The sequence below is a fragment of the Mus caroli genome, unplaced genomic scaffold (assembly GCF_978045245.1).
Source record: "Mus caroli unplaced genomic scaffold, Mus_caroli_1 scaffold_12, whole genome shotgun sequence".
Lineage (NCBI taxonomy): Eukaryota > Metazoa > Chordata > Mammalia > Rodentia > Muridae > Mus > Mus caroli.
Window position 1 is genome coordinate 69,407,473 of NW_028227267.1, and position 17,246 is coordinate 69,424,718.

Genomic DNA, 17,246 nt, shown 5'->3' on the forward strand with positions numbered 1-17,246 from the left:
ATATAATTTAATAATCTAAGAAAATTCTCATGATAAAGCATGCATGGGGCCCTGAACTTGGGCCCAGCACTGGATAAACCTCTGAGCTAGGGGACACACCCTATAATTCACTCAGGACACTACTCAGAAAGTCAAGGTCACCCTTGGTTATTATATAATGAGTTTAAAGTCAACCTCATCTTTATGAGTCCCTATCTCAGAAAAAAAAAGGAAAGAAATATGACTCAAAAAAATCCTAGACAAACTAATTAAAAAAAAAAAAAAACAGAAGAACCAAATTAAAAATAAAGATGTAAAGGAGATAAAAACAGGCTCTGATGAAATCCAGAAAGGAAACAGCTTACATTCTTCCCTCAAACTCCTAGAAAATCTAGAAGACATGCAGCATAAATTCCTAGAGCTATATAAGCTACCAAAATTAAATTAAAAAGATATGTGAGAAAAATTGATCTTAGAAAGCAATGAGACTGAGGCAGTGTAAAAAGTTTCTTTCCGAGGAGAAGCCATTGCCAACGGCTTCACTGCCACTCTACCAAACCTTTAAACAGCACCTCTCACCAACCCTGTGCAAACTGTTCCTTATAACAGAAAGGAGCAGGCTCTATGAAACTCAATCTACTAAACCAATACTCCTTTAATATCAAGCCTAGATACAGATAAGACAACAAAATGAAAAGCATACACCAATTTCCCTGCAAAATTCTCAATACAATTTTTGCAAATCAAATTCATAGGACACAAAGAAATTCATCCACACAAGAGCAAACTGGTTTCATCCCAGGGACACAAAGGTAATTCAACATACAAAAACTGGTATTTAATATAACTCACATGTACACTTAAAGACAAAAGTCCTGATTATCTTAATAGCAGCAGGAAAGGTTATGACAATGTTTAGCAGCATCCCTTCTTGATAAGGTTCTGAGGAGAGGCTAAAGTGCCTGATTTACAAGCATGAGTGCCAGACGCAGATCTCTAGCATGAATATAAAAAATAGAATGAATGAATGAGGCCAAGCATGTAGCATATATTTGTAATCCCACTGTTAGAGAGGCAGGCAGGTCACTGGGGCTCACTGGCCATCCAGTCTAGCCTACTTACTGAGCTCTAGGCCTGTGGAAACCTGTCTCAAAACAAAAACAGTGAAGAGAGAAAAAAAGGAGGAAGGGTAGAAGCACGTGAAGAAGGACACACTGGAAGCTGTCTTCTGGCTTACACATGCACCTGCACACACATGAAATACACACACACACACCACCCACATGCTTGGGGAAACAAGAAATATAAGAAACATCTCAACACAATAATAGCTCTATACAACAAACCTATGGAAAATATCGCTCTAATTGGGGAATGACTTAAAGTGTTTCCTCTAAAATTGGGGATGAGGAAAAGGTCCTCACCCTTACTGCTCCTATCCAATATAATGCTTGAAGTCCTCGTTAGAGCAGCAAAATGTGAAATGAAAGGGATGCAAATAGAAGGGGAAGAAAGCATCTCTATTTGCCGAAGGTATTTGATCCTGTATTTTAAAGACTCCAGTAGAAAACTCTTAGATGTGTTAGATACTTTCAACACAGCAGAATATAAAGTCAACAAGCAAAAATAAGTACCTTTCTACATACCAATAACTAACTTGCCAAGAAAAGAAAAGATCCCATTCCTAACAGCTTCAAGAGCATGGTGTTACACACCATTAATCCCAGCACTTAGAGCAGAGGCAGGATCTCTGTGCTTCAAGGCTGCTTGGTCTACATAATGAGTTCTAGACCATTTAGAATTACAAAGCAAGACCTTGTAACAACAAACAAACAAGACAAAAAATATCAGCTTCAAAAAATAAAATGCCTAAGGATCAACATAACCAAAGTAGTAAAAGACCTCTACAGTGAAAATTTTAAAACCCTTAAGAAGATGAAGATACTAGAAAATTAAAACAAACAAACAAAAAAGTCTTATGCTCTTGAATTAGCAGAACTAATACTGTGAAAATAGTTAATTACCAAAACTACCTATAAGCAATACAATGCCAGGGCTATTTCTAGTGACATTCTTTACAGAACTAGGATGATGCCACTTCGCAATGTTAGTTTGAATAGCCAACTTGACCCGGTGTAACATTACTAGGAAGGCAGTCTTCAGGAATTACATAGATCAGATTGTTCTTTGGACACAGCTATGGCAAACTGCCTTGACTGCCTTAATTGCTGGGGGAAGACCCCACCCAACCTTTTCATTGAAATGGGAAGACCTAGCCTGAGAGTAGGCAACACCATTCTAGGGTTTTTGCCTCTGAACTATATAAATTTTCATAGAGAAAATTCTATGAGTACTGGGCATGCATGCACTTATCCCTGTCTGCTCTTTATTGTAGATGTGATGTGACTAGTTGTTTTAAGTTCCTGCCTCTTTGACTTCCCTATTATGATAGGCTATAACCTGGAATTGTGATTTAAAATAAACCTTTCTCTCGTAAGTTGTTTTTGGTCAGGATATTTTATCACAATAGAAATGAAACTAAAATGAAATGACAAAACATCCTGAGTAACAAAAGCAATACTAGGCAAGTGTCAGAATAGTTGATTTCAAAGTATACTGTAAAACCATAGTAACAAAACTGTATGATAGTGGCATAAAAATACATAGACCAACAAAGAATTCAGAATTAAACCTATACATTTATAGCCACCTAGTTGTTGACACTGGGGGAAAAAAATCCTCTTCAAATAATGCTGAGGTAATTGGGCATCTACCTGCTGTAGATGTTTAACTCAATCAATATTTTTTGCCCAATATCAGGCCAGTGAGATACTTTAATGGGTAAAGGCAATTGTTAAGCCTGATAACCTGCATTCAATTCTAGAAGCCATATGGCAGAAAAACTGACTCCTGAAAGATGCCCTCTGACCACAACACATGCAGTGCATGAGAGCATGTATGCACACACATTAAACAGATAGATAGACAGACAGATAGATTGTGATTAAAAATAACACAGGGCTGAGTGTGGTGGGGCACACCTTTAATACCAGCATGTTGGGAGGCAGAGGCATGCAGTTCTGTGAGTTAGAAGCCACCTTGGTCTCCATAATGAGTTTCAGGGCAGACCAGGAAAAATATTTACCAACTACACATCAGATGGTAATATCTAAAACTGATAAAGAACCTCAAATTTTAAATATTATTAAAGCAAATCATTCACTCAAAATATAGGTTAATGAACCAACTAAACACAGTTCTCAGAAAGAGATATACATAGGAGCACTAGAAATTTGAAATGGGGAAATGCAACTTAAAACTGCAACTATATTAGGGAAAGAGAGCCTAATACACTGTTGGCAGTAAGGGAGAGCAGGGCAAACACCGTGCAAGTCAGTGTGAGGTTACATAAAACTGCCATTCCACTATCATATGTATGTCCAAAAGACTCGACGTCAAGACACCAGAGAGATCCATGTTTCCTGCCATACTACTAACAATAGCTAAATAATAGAGCAAGTGGAGATGTCCATCAACCCATGCACAGATAAAGAAAACCAGTCAATATATATAAAATAGAATTTATTCAACCACAAATAAAAATGAAATCGCATTATCCTTACAAAAATGAATGCAACTGGAGGTCATAATAATCAAAATAAGTCAGACTAAAGAAAGATAAGTATGTTCTCTCCTATGAAGATTCTAAACTTAACTGAGTGAGTGAGTGTGTGTGTGTGGTCATGAAAGTTGGAAGGGGAGATGAGAGGAAGAGAGTTTTAAAGCATAGGGGAAAAGAGTAATAGCACAGGTGTGACACAAATGCAGGAGAAGCCGTCTAGAGGTGGCAGGGGACTAGCAAAGGGAAGATAGAGGGATGGGAAAGAAGAGTGGGGGAGGAGATGAACAGAGAAAACAACAATGGTGTATCTGTACAAAAACTGTCACAGTGAAACTCGTTACTTTGTATATCAGTTTAAAATGAAGTCAGTTCAATGGTTGTGGGTACTTGCCCAGCAGGCCTGGCAACTTGAGTTCAATCCCTAGACCTTCACTAAAAGCAGAAGGAACACAGCCTCCACACCCACCACCTCCACCATCAGAGTTATCATCGTCAGAATCATCACCACCACCACTGCCACCATCACCATCACCATCAGAATTTTTTTCATTTAAAATAAAAATTAAAAATCTAAGAAACCATTGAAATAAAAAGCATTCTAGTGCCATCAGAGGGTACTCTTGGATAGTGAAATTATCACTAACTTTACTTTTATATATTTTACTTTCTAGATTTTCTTTTTAAAAAATTAACTCTAAAAACATTCTTACCAGGATTCCGTCCACGGATGAAACTTTCTCCCAAGTTAGCCAAGCTCTTTCTCTGACATGATCCGGTACCTTTAACTTCTGACATAATGCAATAAATTCGGGTTCTTCAATTTCTTCAAACTCAAGCCTACAAATTAAAAAGTTACAAAATTGATACACTTACAGATCCAACTAATTAAGCAAATACTTGTTTCTATAGTTTGCATATACCAGCACCGTTTTGAAAGAGAACATCTCTGAGTGCTTTAAGGTCTTACTTTATCTTTGAGAACCATTACACATCATTTAAACATATGCTTATCTTTTTTGTGGGTTTTCCAAATAAGACTAGCACAAAGTGAAGAACACTGCTAGCATGGTGAAGCACATATACTCCAGAGCAGCCGGACAGCATTGTGAGACACAGCAAGTGCACTAGCTAAAGCACACTGGGAAGACGGAACAACTGTCACAGCAAAAACGAAAAAAACCACACCCTGGTCAATCCATACATTCTCTCCACCTTCCTGTATTTCTTAATGATTAACTTGATAGAAATGATTGCATCACATATTTCAGTCCTATCTCTTTGACCTTTCTTAACTGTAAGCTTTTAATGGCTAATTCCTTTCAATTTGACATATAACAACAACACTAGGAAGAGCAACTTAATTCTTGAAATTTTACTATGATCCTATGCATGGTTTTCCTGAGTCCCCACATCAGCCATACTTGCTAGGTCTTTCCATTCATGTTTTACACATCTACCATATTAGGGAAATTAAAGCAGTCACTAGAGGCATACCAAGTGGGAATTACCCAGGTATGAACCATGAGTCTTAACTCCATCATCTGTGCTCCTGACCACTTTTCCAGCTGGGCAACTCCTTCTTCAAGCATAATTAGCGTCTGCATATTTCAATAATGAAAGTGTTTCAGTCTCCTAGTCTCAGCTTCTCTTCCACATGTAGTACTTAGGAGAGAGACAGTGTAAAAGAAATAATACTCCAGCTGTCAAAGCAGACTTGTTCTCAGTGGAGATGGACTGGGTTGAATCCATACCTAAGCTATTTTCTAAGCTTCAGACTGAAGCAGTCCTCTTATCCTTGCTAAGAACAGGAATGCACTACATGATGTGTCACTCAGTAAGGCAGTTTACAACAGTAGTCCTGTAAGATTATAATGGTGCAGAAACATCACTTACAGCCCATCTTAACCAGCATAACATTGTGGCACAATCCATTTGCTATTTGTGCAGTTAGGGAGATGCTGCTATAATCAAGCTGCCACTGGTAGGAGAGAATCATATATACAAGGGCATACAATGCCTGAAGCCATTATGTTACTGGCTTGTGTGTTTACTAAACTATAGCTTTATCATTATTTTTCAGCATATTTCTATAATTAAGAGATAAAGTTTACTGCATAGCAGCATGTTTTGTTATACTGGCAGCAGCTTTGTATCTGTAGTGTTTACCACTTCTCTTGCTTGTAGCAAGACAGCACAGTGACTGATCTATATATCATCAGTGTTTGTCTAAGTGTATTCTCCAATGATCATACAACATTCATTTAATGGCAGTTCAGAAGAGGTAGCAAATCCCTATGGTGAACACACGTGACAATAGGTAATTCAGAGATCAACTGTAAGTGCTTTTGAGAACCTCTGTGGCAATGAGTAACCAAGATGAGACTATGTCTTGTAAAGTTTAATTTAAAGGAGAACTTTTTGAGAATTCTCCAAAGTTAAAAGTATATAAAAGAGAAAGAAACTGGGTCTGTCTTTCCCCCAGGCAATGACCAGAACTTCAATGTTCATAGTTACTCTACAATAATCAGTAATAAGTCCAAAGCTGTGTAGATGGCCTGGAATCTTGTAGAATACTTTACTGCTCTTTCTGAAGTGGCGCTTCCACACACTGGATACATCAGAGTTTAATTAGAAACAAAAGCAAACTCTTCCCCTGGAACAGTTTTTATTCTGTATTTATTTTTTAAGAACATGATTTTTATTTGATCCATAAGAAAATCCATCTAATATGAATTTTAATAGACTTAGACAAGCAATTTCCAAAATTATTTCAGTCTCTTAGGATTTGACCTGAACTCTGTTAAGAGTCTGGGTCTCACAAAGAGCCTTGATTGATGCTCAATAAGAAGAAAGGAGCTTGATAGCCCATCAGGGCTACAATCCCAGAACTTGGGAGGCGGAGGCAGTAAAACAGAGAGCTTAAGGCAAGCCTGGGTTACAGAGTCAGAGTAACTAAAAACAACACAAACACCCCCCCCAAAAAAAAAAAAAAAACCTCGAGAACTTAATGATGGGCTAGAAATTGGAGGACTGTGTGAGACAAAAACAACTCCCATCTACAATGGATCTATACTCTCAAAACTAGTGCTGACAATAACAACAATCATATTGTTTCAATTTCTGTTACTTAATCACACAGTAGCACAGTCAAGAAAAAAAAATGTTGAAATACAATAAATATCTCTCTGTTGTTCTTATTGGATCCACATGAACTTAAGTTTAGATTCCATTTAATAAATGGAGAGAAAAGTTCTTTGAGAGAATACAGTACCAAACACAAGATCAAAAAAGAAAAAAAGAAAAAAGGGAGGGGGAGGCACCAGAATCCGTGAATGCTCAAAGGCAAAAGGCAAGAAATAATGAAGCATGCTGCGGGCCAATCAGCACGCAAGAAGAGTTCTACCCTGGAAAAAAAAGGGGAACAAAGTTTAGAAACTTCCAAGCCCTTGCATTTAAATGTCTCCTGAAACTTTTGCCCACATACAAACTCTTCTAAGAGTTCTGCTCCATCAGTCTCCACAGATGGCTTTAAATCCCCGGGGCCTCAAAGCATTGTTCTAAAGAAACCCCCACAAAGCCCGGGAGCTGAGGACCCCGTGAGCAATTGACACCCACGACCCTGCGTTTCGCCTACAAGGCTTTTCTTGGCCTCTCCCAGGGCCAAGCTACCGATGCAGCGCAAGCTCAGAGAGGGCAAGGTTCCCAACTGTTGCATCGCAGGATGACTGCAAAAGAGAAAGTCAACCCACCCCGGGGGTGCTTCGGATCTCCACGGAAGAAAAAAGGGAGGAAGAAAGAAAACAAACACCGGTCGACTTTTTTTCTTTTTTTTTTTTTAAATATTTATTTCAATTGTTTTTGCATCTGACCGGGGCTCTCCGGGACCCGCCGGCTCCGCGCCTGGGCGTCGCTGGAGTAGAGCCTGCACCTGTCACTTCGCTCGGGAGCAGGAGCCCCACCCGCCCGACACCTGTCAAGCCGCAGCCCAGACCCCTTCGGGATGCCCTCCCCGTCGCCCGCGAGCCCGGGACCGTGTCAGCGCGCCGCCGCCACCCCCGCAGAGATGGGGGACCAAGGGGACCCCGGAGACCCGGGGCGCCGCTTCTACCGTCAGCCCGGCCCCGCCGAGATGCGCCCGCCCGGCGTCCCCGCCGGGATGCACCCGGCGTCCCCGCTCCCTTCCCTTCCCTTCTCTCCGGCCCGCGGCGGCCGCGCTCCTCACCTGGCCAGGGGCAGCTCTTCGGGGCCGCTGTCCTGCGCGGGGTCGTCCTCCCGAGGCGGCGGCGGCGGCGGCGGTGGCGGGGGCTCGGCGGCCGCGGCTCTGCGCGGGGCTTTGGGCGGCATGACGCGCAGCGCGGGCCGGCGCGAGCAGCCGAGGGAGGCGCGCGGGGAGGCGGGCGGGCGCGCGCGCACGCCGGGCACGCCCCGTCCTCACCCGACTCCCGTTACAAAAATAATGGGAACGTCCCCCGAGGAAAACCGGACGCGCCCGGCAACCGAGCGCCCGGGCCAACCGCGGGAAAACGTCACTTCCGCCCGCGGCGTCACGTCCGCGAGGCTCGCGGGCCGCGGGCGTCAGTGGGGAACCGGGGCGGCGGTGGCGGCGGCGGCGGGCGAGGGCGAGGGCGCGGGCGGGAAGCCGCGGGGAAGCCGCGCCTGCCCGGGCCTGTCTCCGCCCGCGTCGTCCCCGTGGGCGGCGCCAGCCGAGGCGGGGCCGGCCCGCTGCGAGGAGCCGCGGCCTCTGGGAGAACGCTGGACAGGGCGCGCCCCTCGCCCGGCCCGCGCGGCCGGCAAAACAAAAACAAACGTGCCCGGCCAGTGGGAGGTGGGCTCGGCCCGGGTGGGCGGTCCAGGGTGGGGCCATTGGTGGCCTTCTGGAGACAAGGGACGATGGGCGCTGCACGCACAGACTATAGTCTTTTGATGGGGAAACTGGAGGCGCGGTCCGAGCGGGACAGATCTTAGCGGGAAAGTAGCTTTTGAAAACCAGTTTGCCAGGCGGACCCGACTTTGAAAAATCGTTTACAAACGCAGAAAACCAGTTGGCCGTGTTCATGCGCACGATCCGGCCTCCTTTCATAATGGTTTCTCCGAGACAGCCGGTCAAACTGGGACTGGGAAGGTCGGCATTCCACTTTTGCGGGTTGGAAGTGGGGAGTTCGGGGAGCTAATTTGCCCGCGTCACATTAGCAGGTCCGTGGAGAGGACTCGAACCCAAGTAATATTTGTCTCACCATGTCACCGACGCACAGACACCGGAAAAGAGCATACTTTATACTAGAACTACCTACCGCCACCAAAAGCTGGCTCAGCAATGGTAGCTTTTCTAGTTACTTTTTACCTGTCAGTCAACATAATTTTCTCTCTTTGTCAGTCCTTATTCACACAACTCACTAATTGAAGTGCTGTGAATAAAATACAGTTGTTCTGGTGTAAACTATCTTGGAACAGCTGAGCAAGGACTGAGGAATCGAGAATTTAATTGGGTAGGTTGCAAGCCTGGGCTTATTTTCTGCCTTGATGTCAGATGTGTGAAGGATACATGGGCCTCCTTCAATTTTCAGACTTGTCTAACTTCAGAAGCCTTCTAGAGACCAAATGTTTGTCAGGAGGTAGAGCCCCAGGCCCTGATGCAGCCACGGAGAATGAATGGAATTAAAATAGCAGTTGAGTTCACTTTGTCTCAGATTTAGGCAAGAGTTCAGGCTACAGTCTAGGTTTGGGGAAGATAAAGGATAGACTGCGGGAGCCTGATCAAATAATATACAGAAATGATACAGTCCTGCCTCATAATTATCAGAGAATGTGACACTTGGCCAATTGATGCCACCTTGGTATTTGTGGCAAGCTACTCTTAAGTTTGAGGCAGAATGGCAAAGGAACCTGGGTCCTCAGACGTGTAACAGAGCTGGTGACCGGTCATCTCTGCTGGTACTGACCTCAAATCAGCTGATGGTCAGCTATTTGTGTCAGAAGTCATTGTAACATATTTCCCCCATAAGCCCCTTTCAACATACAGATCAAAGTTGAGCCTGACCTGGTAGCTCAGGCCCATAATGCTCAGAGCCTAAGGCAAGAAAATCCTAAGTTTAAGACGGGCTTTGGCTATAGCGTGAGTTGAACTCCAACCCGGGCAACTTAGTAAGACTCTGTTTCATAATAAAAAGTAAAAAGTCTGGGATATAACGTAATAGTAGAGTGCTTACTTAGCATGTGAGGAGCGGTGGTTCCAACACTCAGGGACAAAGAGAAAGAGACAGAGGCAGAGATAGAGAGAGACATCATTACAGCCTTAGAATCTAAGAAGGCATTGGCCACATGAGAACACAGGGCAACCAAGGAAGGCTGGGGAGTTACATTAACTCTCCATGTGTAGATATGACTTGTTTTGTTTGAACCTAGTTCATCAATACGATTACAAATGAGATTTGTTTTTCTCAATTCTTGATCATGAATGTAAAAACCTGTTTCAAAAAAAATAAATGGGGCAGCGCTGGAAATGTAGCCCAGGAGAGTGGGTGTGTGCGGAGGGGATTTGGTGGTGAAGGAGAAATGGAGGCAGGGAAGGAATTTGAAAAGGCATTTAAAGTGTTTGTGTTTCTGGTAGTTTGCCACCTGGCTAATGGACACCTCCTTCCTCAGGCTCTCGAGGTCTTCAGGTGGTCTGCAGCGTGTGTGGGGTTGTTGGGTGGGATGGCTGTGCTCTTGTCATATGCCAGGGAAATTTTAAGGTGAGTTTGTCCCTCGCTACTCAGAATAAGTAGAAAGCTGTAAGAATATAAGTATTCATTGTTATTTTCAAAGTCCTTTTCATTTTTTTTTAACTGAGCCTGGTTTTGAAAAATCACAGCTAAATTAAGGATGTAAAAGTTTTGTCATTTCTTTTGGATTTTATAGTAGGTTTTGCTTTTTTTTCTTAAAGCCTGTCTCACTTTGTCAGTAAAAGACACACATCTGTAATGCATTAGTAACAGTAGTAGTAGTAGATTTCACAATAGTCACAGAAATTATTCCAAAGAATTAAAGTCCTATGGGTTTCTCCTGACTTAACTGAGAACTGTATTCTCTCATTTATCTAGTAGGAGGCTGAGACAGAAGGATTCCACATTCAAGGCCTGCTTGGGTCCAAGAGTGATTTCACAATCAGATCCTCTCTCAAAATAAAAAAAAAAAAAAAAGTTAAAAAAAAAAAAATGGGGCCAGGCTGGGGTGTAACTCCGAACACTTGTCGTGTGTGTGGGCGCCAGATCCAGTCTCCCATACTGCAAAATAAACAGAAATTCAGTCTCCCACTTATTTGTAGCCATAGCTCTTAGCAATGGCAATAAAAGCACCAAATTTGAATGATAATTATGTCTAAAATAGAAAGAAATTAGTTAAGCATTAGCTAACCATTTTGAATATTTACTTTCCACCAAAATAAGCTTCACAGCAAAAAGTCCCAAACCCCAGCCTAGGCCAGAGACCCCAAACCCCAGCCTAGGCCAGAGACCCCGAAATCCAGCCTAGGCCAGAGACCCCGAAACCCAGCCTAGACCAGAGACCCCGAAACCCAGCCTAAGCCAGAGACCCTGAAACCCAGCCTAGGCCAGAGAACCTGAACTCAGAAGTGCACCTGCCTTGGCCTTCTGAGTGTTGGAATAAAAGCTGAAATACACCTGGCCTGGCCAGGATCTTTCTTTTTCTGTAAAACAATTAAAATAGAGCTTTAATCCTGTGAGCCAGCTTTTAAGACAGGATGCCAACAAAAGACTAAGGATAACCTTTTAAAATAAAGCATTGCTTCCTTCATTGTGGATAAAAGTTTATTGCCTGGAGTGGGGGATGGGGGGATGGAGAGATTATTAAGAGCATTACTGCTCTTGCAGAGGACCCAGCACCCACATAGCAGCTCACAACCATCTACAACTCTAGGTCTAGGGCTCCAATGCCCTTGTATGGCCTTGACAGGCACTAAGCATGCATGTGGCACACAAACATACATGCAGGAAAAACACCCACATGCATAAGAAAAAAAAGTATTGACTGAAGTATCTTCTCCCATTGCCTTCATACATTTGAGAGAAAGGTTGCTGTAGTAATGATAGTGTTACTAAAAAAAAATACAGAAACATTTTAGCTAAGCATTGCCTTCAAGTAGCCTGTCATCAATCTAAGCAACCTAAATGTAGCTAAAATGTCTCCTTTAACAAGCAAAGAACACAGCTCACTTCTCACATTATCTGTACTTATATGCATGGACATATTAAATAAAGTTATTTTTGTAATTCTCTTCTTCCCATTTTATGTTCGCCCCAGTTTTATTTGTTAAATGTAGTTTTATTTCTGGTTAATCTGAGAAAAAAAATCTAAGTTTATATTTAGAGTGTCTTTGTTATTTGTTTTCATTTTTTCTTCCTGGCAATTCATTGTGGTTTTCTGAGACAAGATCTTACGCTATAGCCAGAGCTGTCCTGGAATTCACTGTGTAGCCCATTGTCTCAAATTCCTGGCAGCCCTCCTGCCTCAGCCTCCCAAGTGCTGGAATTATGCCCAGCTTAACAGTTTGTTTTTATTTCACTTTCCAAAAGTTCAAGACAATTGGAAGGTTTAAAGGAATGAACAGTTTCTGTGCAGAGAGTATGGGAAACAACTGGCCTCTGAAGAACTTCTGCTCTCTGCAGTGGACCCAGGATTAGGACTCACGTCCCTTATGTGTGTACTTCTTAGATTCTTTCAGGTTTTGGGAAAGGAGACCTGCTACTCTTCTCTCCATTACTAAAGGCTGGTGATGAGCTGGGATAGGGTAAAGGGACAAGAGCAAGGGCACAGGAGCCCTTTCTGCATCTTCCTGTACTCTGTGATGACAGCGAGTGCTCAGCCAATCCCCCCACCCCATCTTCCCCATGCTGAATGTCATTCTTCCTCTCTTTATAGTCATTGTGCCCCTACCCAATTCCCCCCACCCTGCCACCAGTTCACACACCTCAGTAGAAAAAAATAGGATTGGTTCCTTCAAAGTTGTGGTTTCCATCTGCAGGACCCGCTGCATCATTTCCAAGGTTCTAGAGAAAATGAAAAGACAGAATCCCTGTTTTAAAATTAGTAAGAGGGCCAGGCAGTGGTGGCACACGCCTTTAATCCCAGCACTTGGGAGGCAGAGGCAGGCGGGTTTCTGAGTTTGAGGCCAGCCTGATCTACAGAGTGAATTCCAGGACAGCCAGAGCTACACAAAGAAACCCTGTCTCGAAAAACAAAACAAAACAAAAATTAGTAAGAGGGCTGGAGAGGTGGCTCAGAGGTTAAGAGCACTGGCTGCTCTTCCAGAGGACCCAGGTTCAATTCCCAGCATCCACATTGCAGCTCACAACTGCCTGTAGCTCTAATTTCAGGGGATCTGGCACCTTCTCAGACATACATGCAGGCAAAATGCCAATGCACATAAAGTGAAAATAAATAAAACTTAAAAAGAATAATATTCTTTTAAAAATTACCAAGAATTTCAAGATCGTGACATCAGAGCATTAAAACTATTAAGATTAATTCTGTGATCTAGCACAAGGTACAGCATGATTTCATAACTCAAAATATGCACAAAGCCAGCCAATCAGTGAAGAAAGATCCACAGCCATGCTGAACAGACGGATGTATCCCCAGGCCTGGGCTGGCCTTGGCACATGATGCAGAAGTTTAAAGTATGCATATAAATGACCCTAACAATCCCATTTTTACTTCATTAATCTTATCTCCAAATACAATCACATTGTGACGTAAAGAAGTCGAGGTTGCCAGCATTATGATTGGAAGAAATACAGCTCAGCTCATAATATTTGTGGAAGTGATTTTTGACATAGCTCTAAGCTCTCCTCTAATAAAGAGGGTAAATATTTCTCAAAGGTTATGAGGGAAGACATTAAATATCCACATGTATCTAGCTGTCACATAGGCTCTAACTTGTATCTCAAGGGCACAGAGGGATAAAGATGACAGGCAGGCTTTAAAAAAAGAAAGGAAAAAGCCTTTATCATAATGTTTGTGTTGGCCTCACATTGTAACACCCTCATTGCATGCTCAGCACTTCCCTGCCAGTGGCCAGGGCCAGGAAGGGTGACCAAAGCAAGCTGCTGGATTACTGCAGTCCGAGCTGAAGAAGTTACTACACTACAAGAAGAAACAGTCCCACCTCCAAGTGACATGGTTTTGTCCCATGAAGAAAAGCAGTTACTTGTGGTTTAAATGTATCCCTCAAAATCCATACATTGGGAACTTCATCCCCTACGCTAAGAGCTGAGACCTTGAAGAGGTGACACACCCTTTGATATTTATCCTAACATTATGATAGACCAAGACAAGAGCTGAGTGAGTTTATTGACATTTTCTACAACCTAATCATGAGTTACATGCTGGGACTGAAGACACATCTCTTTCCTTACCAATTATTAAAAGCAACCATTCTTGAGTGCACAAAATTTTCCCCAGTTCTCCCCACATCGCCACCAGCCCCTGCCATGAAGAATGGGATCTGATTAGTCATTTCATTTACATGTGGCTCTTCTCACCATTCTTAACATAAGGTAGGTCCTAACTAAGACAACCAACAGATGGGTGACAATAAAACCTTTTCCTGCTTGGAAAAATACCACTATTGTTTTAGATTTCTCTTTTTGTGTTATAAGGATAAAAATATTTTGTAGTTTTCTCTATTTTATCCCATCGTCTTAATAATTTGACAGTCCATACATGTTTCTTTTAACTCCATCATTTCAGTTTATCTAATGGTTGCCAGTTAAAACTGGTATAGTCCCCTCTTCTTCTAATGAGTAACGGTTTTCAGAGTCACATGACCTCTTCTTCAAGATCCATTGTTCAACATTGCCACATTAAGGGTAACATTTCCAGCATATGAAATTGTGGGAACACATTAAGCCATAGCATTACTTTTCCCTCTTGAGGATAAATCACTGCAATTACAAGTAGAAGGTTTCTCCCTGTGGTGAAGTGGCTTTGTTCATTGGCTTGGATTGTAACTGAGGAGTTGCTGCTTTGGTCTGTTTCAGGCAACGTGAGTGGAAAGAGAAATACTATGCTATAGAGTATGGTCTAAAGGCACATAGGCGACAGACATATTTCAGTAATGCAGAAGTTAACTACAGTGATGTTAGCTGACAATAATAGAACCTACGTATCAATGTATTAAAGGGTCACTTTTACTTCTAGTAAATGTCTACAGATAGGAGTACCACGACTAAGTGAAGGTTCTGTTCAGCATAGCCCTTAGGGACACAGGCACCTTGAACTTACAGCTTCACCCTTTCTAGATAGTGCCCAATGTTCAACATGACAATGAAATGTGAATTTTATGTGTATGGGTGTTTTGCCTGCTTGTATGTCTAATGCTCACATATGTCAAAAAAAGGTCATGGAATGGGAGTTAAAGACATTTGTGAGCTGCTATGTGTGCTGGGAGCTGCTATGTGTGCTGGGAGTCTGGAAGAAGACTTTTTACCAGTGCTCTTAACTACCAAGCCATCTCTCCAGGCCCTTGAACTCTAGTTTTTAGAGAGTGTAAGCTAAGATAGTTGGCACAAGGAGAATCTATTGACCCTTAGAACACTGCATAATGCTTGCATGATAACAAGACTGCCCAACGATTTGTTTTGAGAACCAGAATGGGATGTTGGAGCTGAGTTACTCACTAATCCTATGACAATAAAGGCGCCTGGTACCTTGAATAGTAGGCAGAACTCACAGTAATACAATTACTAAGGCTTCACACCTTCAGCTCATTGGAATGCGACGTAAGTAGGAGGTGGACTAAGTGGTGGCCATGATGTTTGATTAGTACAGGAACAAGCAGAACAGTTGTGAAGTGGGCTGAATTCTGTTGATGAAGTTGTATACTTTGCAAATATCTCAGAGCAGCTTGTCACTGTAAGAAAACACACTGGAAAATCACTTTCCTGTACTGGCAATTTGTAATCAATCTAATTTCCTGAAGCCTAAACACAGGCACAGGATCTAATTGTAAGAACAGGCAAAATGAGAGGAAACACAGGTTTTCAGGGTCTCATAGGTCCACATATGTTCATTGAAGGCAGGGGGTGGGGGAAATCTAAGATAAGATTTAAGAGACATTTGGAGTGAAATGTTTGAAAATATTGAACTCCCACCACTTGAACTGTATCTTATTCAGTGAATCCTCTGATAATGTGCTATAAACTTTCTAGCCATAAAATTTTAATTTACTGATTCATTTTTCTTTGGACTACTATTCAAGTCCAACCAACACTTCTCAGAAAGTTCACTTTGGATGGCATATGCCAAAGCACAGAAAATAAAGTCTAAGATCTTCAAGGTCCCATCTCATTGATGGAAGTTGGAGTTGATGCTTTTCATCTTCTGAGAACATAGATTTTGATGTAAAGGACAAGTTGTGTCTCTCATATCCTGACACTAAAGAGCGAGATGATATCTTAGTAAGCATCTTCAGAGGGAAGTGAAACTCAAACCGACTCATCATGTGACTTAGAAAGCTTTCAGTTACAAATGAATACCAAAGTCAGACACTTCTCTTAGTCAGGTCCAGGCTGCTGTGTAAGCTGCCACAATCGAGCCAACCCAGAGCTCTGATGATGCCAGGGGTGTCTGCTGTAGATAAGTGTTACTGAGCATCTTTGGTAAATTCATATGGGAGGTACACCCCTGAAGGTACACCTTGGAGCAAAGCAATTACTTTTACAACACTGAGTTTCCTTCTTAATTGATTTTTAATATTATTAGTAGCAAATGTGCTTGTGTGCATGACATAGCACATGTGTGGTGGTCAGAGGACATCTTTCAGAAATTGGTTCTCTCTTTCCATCTTGGCTCTGGGGATTGAAGTCAGATCCTTCAGCTTATGCAGTAAGAGTATTAACTGCTGAGACAAATCACAAGCCCATCACGAATTCCTTTTTATTTGAATTACAAGCAGCTTCTAGGAGCAGGGGTCAAATTCTCCTGATATCCAGTAGGAAATTGAAGCCCTGAGTCATGACTTCAGGACATGAATTCTGCCAACTACCTCATTTTGGAAGTAGGTTCTCGCTCCAGCTGAGGTGCCACGTGAGAATCCATTCTAAACTATTGTCTTAATTGGAACCTTGAAAGGGACCTATTAAACTGTGCCCAGACCCATAAAAATTGTGAGGTTAAAAAAAAATGTGTGGTTTAGTCTGTTTTGTGGTGGTGCTGCTGCTTGTGGTATTGGTGGCACTGGTAGTAAGATTTCTACCTGGTGAAATGGTATACTCTCTCTAGAGTTTGGCTCTCTCATGGTTTGACTTTCAATGACACTAAACGCAAGCCAATAATATGACCCCATAGCCCCACAAAAGAGGAAAACAGGTTGACTTGTATTAGTAGTATATTCATAACAACTTTATTTATTATAAGTAAAAGTCCTTTTAAAAACCAAATATTAATACAAGAATGGATGAAGGCACTTCCACACCCTGGGTGGAACAGAGGAGCCCTGCAAAGTCCAGACACTCCAGGAACACCGGCTTTCTGAGGTGGTGCGAGGGGACACAAAATGTTCTCTCAAAAAATGGAGCAGGTCGCCCTGTGGAGCTGGGACTTGGAGTGTCACGCATGCGTCATCTGCAAGATCCAGATGATCGGTGCT

General features: G+C 42.4%; 1 protein-coding gene across 2 annotated transcripts in view; it reads right to left on the reverse strand.

Moving 5' to 3' along the window:
• Window positions 1-8,172, reverse strand: part of Rb1 (RB transcriptional corepressor 1) — a 131,354-nt gene extending 123,182 nt beyond the window's left edge. The window contains exons 1-2 of one of the 2 annotated variants that reach the window (XM_085828760.1): window positions 7,824-8,172; window positions 4,312-4,438 (exon numbers count right to left, since the gene is read on the reverse strand). In XM_085828760.1, coding sequence (XP_085684886.1) covers window positions 4,312-4,438; window positions 7,824-7,945 — 249 coding nt within the window. In that variant the 5' untranslated portion in view covers window positions 7,946-8,172. The remainder of the gene's footprint in view (window positions 1-4,311; window positions 4,439-7,823) is intronic. The other variant, XM_021181654.3, reaches the window with a different exon arrangement.
• Window positions 8,173-17,246: the final 9,074 nt, after the last annotated feature.